Source organism: Pyxicephalus adspersus, chromosome 10 (assembly GCF_032062135.1).
Source record: "Pyxicephalus adspersus chromosome 10, UCB_Pads_2.0, whole genome shotgun sequence".
Taxonomy (NCBI): domain Eukaryota; kingdom Metazoa; phylum Chordata; class Amphibia; order Anura; family Pyxicephalidae; genus Pyxicephalus; species Pyxicephalus adspersus.
Window position 1 is genome coordinate 58,957,857 of NC_092867.1, and position 8,845 is coordinate 58,966,701.

The following is an 8,845-nucleotide window of genomic DNA, read 5'->3' on the forward strand; positions in this document are numbered from 1 at the left end:
ATTCCCGGGATTCCACACAGGAAGGTCAGGAGATCCCTCACCATCATCAGGTAGATGGAGCTGAGGGCCCCATAAACCCACCAGAGAGATGTCCCTGTCCTCTGTATTCTCAAGATACCACCTTTCACCAAATCATCAACCAATTATTCCCGATAAGTTTCAATAATTTTTTTTATGTTTAGAATGAAAATCTTGGGGATTATAATATTGTTGTCAAAGAAGAGTACAAAGAGGAGGATGAGGCGTACGGTGTGATGAAGGAACACAAGGAAATGATGGAGCCATCTAAGACCAGGAACCCAACAGAGAGGTGTACCCTGTTCTCCATACAGGAAGGACCCACTATCCCTCACCATCAGCAGGTAAAGGAGTAACAATCACTGATGGTGTTATTGGAATGTGGGTACTTATTACATTGTTACAGTTGTTTTGTCATTTTATTTCATATTTAGAGTGAAGAACCCAGTGACTTCAACGTTATTAAAGAAGAGATCAAAGAGGAGGATATTGATGACGACAGGGTGACGGATGAGTCCAAGATTGTAAAAGAACGCAAAAATCTGTACCTGGACTCCACGACAGAGTCACTAACTAACAGAAACAAATCAGAGAGATGTCCCCGTCCTCCGTATTCCCGGAATTCCACACAGGAAGGTGACAACCATGGACACGATCAGGTTGGTGGGATGGAGCGTCCAGGTGACATAGAGGACATATTGAGGAGATGCAAGGAATCCACTTGTTTTTCTGCTTGGTTTCCAATCATATTTCACAGATGATATTTTAATTCCTTGGCTTAGGGTGAAGATCTGATGGATATAAAAGTTGAGGTCAAAGCAGAAGAAGAAGAAGAAGAGACGTCTCTGAGGAATAATCGGCAATATACAGAGGAGGCTGGAATAACGAGGGCATTCAGCGGCACAGGTGGGTCAAAAACTCTGAACGCATTAATGGCAGAATAGGATAACTCCTCCCTTGGAGGACTCAGGAAGTCCTATTCCTTAGGTTATAATGCCATCTAAGAAGCACCCAGTAGTGTGCCCTGTGTGACAGGGAAGGGTGGAACCCATCTTTTGGACCAAGAATGGCCTAAGCCAAGTCCAGGACTAGACCTAGTTGCTGCAATGATAATGCAAGGTACTGCCCCAAAGATGCTGGCCTTCATGGACCATGAGACTTCAGTTTCTGTCTTAATGGTTCCGTAGTCTAGCCCTACTCATATGAATTGACAATGAGAGTGTGAAAGCCTCTCGATGAGGCCTCCTGTCTCTGACGTGCCATGTCCTTCAAGCTAGGTATCAACCTCAGCACTGGTAAATAAGGTCATAGCCTAAATCTGGTGATATAGTAAAGGGCCATCAGTAAGTTCAGAGCTTTAGAAGCCGACTTCCATACAACAGAACCTCAGAATTGTCTCTCTTTGTCTTTAGATTGTAAAGTAGAAGATGAGGACATTACAGGTCCAGGAGAAATCTCCACCACCACGAATCCCCAACTGGCACCCCACCATATAGATGGACCATCATATTCCTCTGAGGAGCCTCGGTCTGCACGGATTGGTGCTGTCCTACAAAAGATGTTTTCCTGCACTGAGTGCGGGAAATGTTATCCAAGGAAATCGGCCCTGGTCAGACATCAAAGATCTCACACAGGAGAGAAGCCATATTCATGTAATGAGTGCGGGAAACGTTACCCATGGAAATCAGCTCTTGTCAGACATCAGAGGTCTCACACCGGAGAGATGTTGTATTCCTGCTCGGAGTGTGGGAAATGTTTTCTATGGCAATCCCAACTTATCAGACATCAGATAAATCATACAGGGAAGATGCCATATTCTTGTCCTGTGTGTGGGAAAAGTTGCCCATTAAAATCAGCACTTGTCAGACATTTGAGGACTCACACGGGGGAGAAGCCATATTCCTGTCCTGAGTGTGGGAAGTGTTTCTCGAGAAAGGCCTATCTTACTGAACATCAGAGCTGCCACACAGGAGAGAAACCATATTCTTGTTCTGAGTGCGGGAAACGTTTTCTACGTAAACCAGATCTTGCGGCTCATCAAAGGTCTCACACAGGAGAGAAGCCGTATTCTTGTAGTGAATGTGGAAAATGTTTTTCACAGAAATCACATCTTTCTGTACATCAGAGATGCCACTCAGGGATAAAGCCATATTCCTGCCCTGAATGTGGGAAAAGTTACCCGCGCAAATCAGAACTTGTCAAACATCAAAGATCTCACACAGGGGAGAAGCCGTATTCCTGTTCTGAGTGTGGCCAAAGTTATACACTGAAATCCACACTTGTACGACATCAAAGATCACACACGGGAGAGAAGCCATATTCCTGTCCGGAGTGTGGAAAATGTTTTTCAGAAAAGTCTTATCTTTCAGTACATCAGCTGTGTCACACAGGGGAAAAGCCGTTCTCCTGCTCTGAATGCGGGAAATGTTTTGTACGTAAATCAGATCTTGGTAAACATCAGAGATGCCACACAGGGGAGAAGCCGTACTCTTGTTCCAAGTGTGGAAAATGTTTTTCTCAACAGTGCAGTCTTGCAAAACACCAGAGAACCCACAAATCCCGGGAGACGTGTTAGTGGTCTGAGTTCAGGAAATGACTTCTACGTGAACCACCGGGGCTGTAACAGAGATGAAGACCCCCTTGTTACACACATGCTTGAATGCTGCTCTGTTCTTCAGCATAGAAAATCTGACCCAAGTTCTTTGTGGCTTACTGTTTTGGGGAATGGAGTGGCATGTCACTGTTCTGCACAGACATCTGCATTTTCTTGGGCAGTGCCACCTTCAGACTGGGCTTTATTAACAAAAAAAATAAAGTAACCTAGCCTGGACCAATAAAGCTTTGACATTGTAAGGGCCTAGTTCCTACTGATTTTTAATGAATATTTATAGTGATGATTATCTTCCCTGTGAATAAAAGTCGCCTTCAGATCAAAACAATGATATGTCTCTTAACATATGACATCTATAACACTTGGTACAGGATGTTATCTTTAACTTGTCTGATGGGTATCTGCTAAGGGGCAAGCAGGTTCTGCAGGGGTGGGGCCAAATCATTTACAGGCAGGACAAAGCAGCAGTGGGGCTTGGACTACACCATTAATACGCAGATCATTTCCATCTTCTCTAGTATGGCCTGGTCATATTGTACAGCCAGAATGGTGAATGAATGCTGAGCACATGGTGGTACTAGTGTGCAAGCAGGTTCTGCAGGGGTGGGGCCACATTATCTAGTGGTAGGTAATGCCTACCTTCTCTATCACAACCTAGTCATGCTATATAGGCATAGTGGAGTAGGTAGAATTCATGAAGGCAGTAGGGGCCAATAAGAACAAAGCAGGTAAAAGGGTGCACCATCCAGAGGTGAGTCAGGTGTAACTTCCTCTTCTGCTAAACATCCCGCTATAGCCATACAAACTGCTGTGTTGTATCTTTTATGCTTGAGAGACGCATTGGGCCAAACGACACGATATCTCCAGCAGGATAAGTGTGACAGTAATGGTACTAACCTGATGGACACTCTTAGCCTGGCACACATGCTGAACCTGGATGTGCAGATATCAGTAGGTACCCTGGTTTTTAGAAGGTCCTTCTTCAGACCAGAAGGAGTTGTGGTCACTTTACCTGGTCAATAAAAGCTATGGCTCACCTGGCAGAAATCCAGCAGGAAGTAGCATGCAAGCTGTTTTATCTCAGATACCCCATGAATGGTCAGTCATACTGCAGAGGCTTCACCAACAGTGGCATATTATGGAGGACAGGCTGGGGTCCTTACCACCGTGGGGGACACGCTGGGATTATTCCCACTGTGGAGGACAGGCTGGGATTATTGTCATTGTGGAGGACAAGCTGGGGTTCTTATCAACGTGGGGGACAGGCTGGTGTATCCTCACCATGGAGCACTAGTTGGGGTTCTTCTTACCACAACTCAGTTTGGCATATTTTGAAAAAATGATAACTATGGTAAGGATTCTAGAATGCTATTCCTGACACACTTTCTGATGAAGGTACGATTCCGATGGTACGATTACCAACATGGTATTAATCCTTTGATTCCTAAAATAAGAAGCAGCAGTAGTGGTGGATACCTCCATACTCCAAGGGGACCGGCCTGACATCAACCACCTAATTGCAGACTACATGGAGTCCATGCAGACACATTCAGAAATGTGGACCCCATGGACTAGTGGTGGCACTGGTTGAAATAATGGCCAGAACTAGCACAGTACACAGTGAGTCTTCTAATATGCCATGCTGCCTCTATTGCCAACCAATGCCACCTGCCCTGACCTGTTCTGGAAATCTCAACTTAGGCAGGTAGAAGAAATCCATACTGTGATCTACTAAGGGAAGAACATGTAGACAGGTGCTCTGGTTTACTGCAGACCAGCAAACACAACCAATACTATTGGGGACAACCCAGCAGAAGGTTGGTGGTGAGGGTCTGCAGTTGCCCTGGTCTCCACAAGGTGGTGATCTTTTTAATATGATACAGGAAGTCTCTATGGCAAATAGGAAGTTACGTCAGATATAAATAGGAAGTCCTGGGTGAGAAGTTAGTTGGGAGAAAGAAGAGAAGAGACAGTGCTGGAACAGGCAGCAGAGGTGCTAAGAATTGCACTCCTTGCAATATCTATTCTTGTCCTCCACTGTGATGATTATTTTATATTTAAACCCAGACCATAGCTGAGGTTCTACCTTCAGGTTGAGGTATTTTCTATGGCTGTGGAATCCTTGGTGTTTGGATGAGGCAGATTTGCCAAGGACTTATTTTCCTCCCCTCTTTTCAGTGGTGACATGGCATGGTTGGTGAAGCCCAGGTGGTGATGAAAGCATTATGGACTCCGTCATCCCTATGATGCTGAATCCACTGCTTACATGGTGGATCATGAGACTTGGAAGGCAAAATGTTTTCAGAGGATGTTTTCTGGCCCTCCAGTAATTTTAAGTCTCTGATTTTGCAGTTCCATCCTTTGATTGGGATTCTTATCCAAGGAATAACTCACTTAGCTCCCACACACCATCCTCATCTGCCTTTACGGGATTTTATCCTAGTTCTCTAGTTTTAGAGCTGGTTAGGAAACCTTTCCTTCTCAATTAGTTCCACAAGATGCCCTACCTTGGCCTTGACCAGAAGAATAACCAAACTGGTGGCTATGCCTTTTTGGAGTCCTACGTCTTCCATTGTTCAAACCTTTGGTCCATGGGATAGACACTTTCCTTTTATGTGAATGTCTCTAGTCCCTTGCTCTTGGTTCTGCTTGCTACAACCTGGTCATGGTGGATGTAGGAGAGGTTATGTCTCCTAGGGCTGACCTACAGTTTCTTTCTTTAGTGTCCAATCCTTCTGTAGGTAGCATAATAACACTGTTGTTTAGGAATCCTGTGTCCCAGATTTCATGGCAAGTAGAAACTGTTAAGTCTGCATGGTGTGAGGTTATAATCAAACACAGACCTGATAGAGGAGGTGAGAAGAAACTTTCTTGTTGTATTACTAATTATGTTTTCATACATATGGAGAAGTCTGAAGACCTGGTGACCATAACAGCGCCCACACCTTACTCCCTCTCACCCGAAACACCAACAAGATTCTAGAAGTCACCCAGAAGTTTATTTGGCTGCTGACAGGAGAGGTGAGCAGAGAATTCTGGAAGATTATCATGGGATGTGTCTGAATGGTGACTTTATCATTGTGTGTGTCAGGTTCCTATAAGGTGTCAGGATGCCACTGTCTATTTCTCCATGGAGGAGTGGGAGTATTTAGAAGGACACAAGGACCTCTACAAGGACGTCATGATGGAGGACCACCAGACCCTCACATCATCGGGTAAGAGGAGACTTTATTGTAAAGGAGAGAGCAGTATGGAGGGTCCCCATCATCTGATAAACACATAGGGACAATGTATTCAGTCAGTGTGTGTGTTTCCTACAGATGGATCCAGTAACGGGAACCCACCAGAGAGATGTCCCCGTCCTCTGTATTCCCAGGATTCCACACAGGAAGATCAGGAGATCCCTCACCATCATCAGGTGGGTTGAGCTGAGGGCCTCATAAACCCACCAGAGAGATGTAAGTATGATTAATATACAAGTTTGTTTGTTAGAATGAAAAATATTGTATTTTCAGAGTGGAAACCTCAGGGATTATAATATTGTTGTTAAGGAAGTGTATAAAGAGGAGAATGAAGAGTTCGGTGTGACACAGGAGCTTTCAGTAGAACAAAGAGATATGATGGAACCACCTGAAAACAGAAACCCACCAGAGAGATGTCCTCTGTATTCCCGGGATTCAACACAGGAAGATCAGGAGATCCCTCACCATCATCAGGTAGGTGGGACTGAGGGCCCCATAAACCCACCAGAGAGATGTCCCCGTCCTCTGTACTCCCGGGATTCCACACAGGAAGATCAGGAGATCCCTCACCATCATCAGGTAGATGAGTAACAATCACTGATGTTGGCATTGGGGTCTGCTCATTATTTGAAGTGTCATTTATCTTCTTTACCGTATTTTCAGAGTGGAAAACTGGGAGTTTCTAAAGTTAAAAAAGAGATAAAGGAGGAAGTGGTTGATGATGGGGCGATAAACAAGGATCTGTACCAGAACACCATGGTGGAGTCACCTGCGAGAGGTCCCTGTCCTCTATATTCCCGAGTTTCTACACAGGAAGGCCACAGTTACACAACACTATATCAGGTTGGTGAGACGGAACATCCAGAACATGAACTTCCATGTGATGTCCCGTCATAAGATTTTCCATATTTCTATTCTTCTGGTTTAGGGGGAAGATCTGATGGATATGAAAGCTGAGGTGAAAGTAGAAGAAGAAGAGACATCTGTGGGGGATGATCAGCAATATACGGAGGAGGCTGGAATGATGAGGACATTCATAGAGGAGGACACTCCTACACAGATCAGCACAGGTCAGCCATCATATATTCTTCTCTCATCTCTGCTCACTGATTGGTCAGTGTTGTATGTTACACTCTCCTGAATAGTGTTGCTTGAATTTGCCTTTATTCGGTTAAGTCCACACTGTGAGCCTGCTAATTGTACCAGCTTTGTATAGAACAGGCTCTCGGGGTAGAACAAACAAAGTCAATTTTGCTGCAGCGTTTCCTGCAATCTTGTTGTAAATGTACACAGCAAGCATTGAGATAGCTTGTTACATATTCCCGACCTCTGACCTCTATACATTAATATTATTTCACTTTTTATTGGTTGTATCAGCTTTATTCATTGCAGTTCCCAGATTTACATACAATTACAATTGTGCAATAGGTTTCTGATAGCCAATTAGCCTAATTGGAGTCATCATGTGGATGTGTAATGAGCCCAACCATCAAACTCACTGCCTTCATGCTTGAAATATGAAGATCTAAGGAAATCAGCCAAGACATCCAAAAAAATTGTGGACCTGTTCATATCGGGTTAATCCTTGGGAACAATTTCCTAACTCCTGGAAGTTCATCTGTACAAACAATAATAGGCAAGTCAGGGTTATCCCCAGGCCCTTTTAGCTGGGCGCACCACCCGGCACTTTTCAGCACCCACCCGGCTGTTTTTGGGTGGTTACTAAAGAGTTTGGTCACAATACAGGGGCTGCCACCCGCCTACAATTTCTTCCCACCCGGCATAAAAAAATTTCTGGGTTGAGCACTGCAAGTATAAAACTCCATGGGACCACCTGGCTGTCATAGCGCTCAGGAAGGAGACAAATTCTCTCCCCTAGAAAAGAACAAACCTTGGCATGAAAAGTGCAAATCAATCTGAGAACATCAGTGAATGGCCTTGTGAAAAAGTTGGAGGTAGACAAATGTCTATATCCATAGTGGTCTGGAAAAGCTGCTCAGCACGGGAAGAAGCCAATGCTCCTAAATCACCATAAAAAGACAGAAGTCTGTGGAAATGTCCTCATGTCTGATGATTCAGGATTGGATTGTTTGGTCCACATAAGGGTGGGGGCTTGCAGGTCAGAGAACCCACCTATCAAGCATAGGGGTGGAAATATCATGTTGTCAGGGTGAGGGACAGGTGCATGTCACAAAATAGATGGCATCACGAGGAATGAATGCTATATAGATTTACTGAAGCAACATCTCGAGGGCTCAGCAAGGAAACTGGTATCTCAGTCACATGACCTCAAACTTACCTCTAATGCTGTGACAACATGATGAAGATATTTGAGTGGCCATCACAATGCCCAGACCTCTGGGTAGAACTAAAAAAATCATTGTGTGAGTAGGGAGGCCGGTAAACCCATCCCAGTTCTGTCTGAAGGAATGGGCCGAAATTCCAGCACCTGATTGTAAGAAGCTTGAGGGGAAAGGCCTAAAATGATTGGCTCAAGGGGAACCATACAAAGTGTTTGTCAATGTGCGGCCAACTAGAATTGTAATATAACACTGGTCAACAAACATTTTCTTGCCAAACCGAATAAAGTGATTTTAGGTTATGTTTGAAGTGCGGATTCCACATATGATATTGGTTTTCCTGGATTGGCTCTACTTTGTGAAATAATGACGAATGAAACATGAAAATTAAGCAAAGTTAAACTAGATATGCCTACGTATACAGAATGACATTTGTGGGATAATGTCAGTATATTGTATATTCAGTATATTACAGAACTAGCCATAAAGAAGTCATTGATAAGCTGAGTTTGTATGATTTATACTGATAGGACGGCTCCAGCAGTATTCTGCCATCATGTGTCTATCCCATCTGATACCTTTCTTCCATCACCTTTATATCTTGATGGATCCTCTCCCCTTGTTCCTCACTGATATCACCAAGGTTTTCTGGAAATGTTTGCATATGGAGATAG

General features: G+C 44.1%; 2 protein-coding genes across 18 annotated transcripts in view; one reads left to right on the forward strand and one right to left on the reverse strand.

The window, feature by feature from the left end:
- The window catches only part of LOC140338957 (uncharacterized), a 275,025-nt gene that overhangs the window by 125,211 nt on the left and 140,969 nt on the right, over positions 1–8,845 (forward strand). For 3 of the 17 annotated variants that reach the window (XM_072423315.1, XM_072423327.1, XM_072423328.1), the window contains 4 exons: positions 5,950–6,047; positions 6,145–6,345; positions 6,535–6,714; positions 6,800–6,941. The exons of 2 other annotated variants lie outside the window; for them this stretch is intronic. In XM_072423315.1, the coding sequence (XP_072279416.1) occupies positions 5,950–6,047; positions 6,145–6,345; positions 6,535–6,714; positions 6,800–6,941 (621 nt within the window). 12 more of the 17 variants (XM_072423317.1, XM_072423330.1, XM_072423323.1 and 9 more) reach the window with 11 other exon arrangements.
- Positions 1–8,845, reverse strand: part of LOC140339057 (uncharacterized) — a 91,357-nt gene that overhangs the window by 54,397 nt on the left and 28,115 nt on the right. The gene's annotated exons all lie outside the window — the stretch shown is intronic.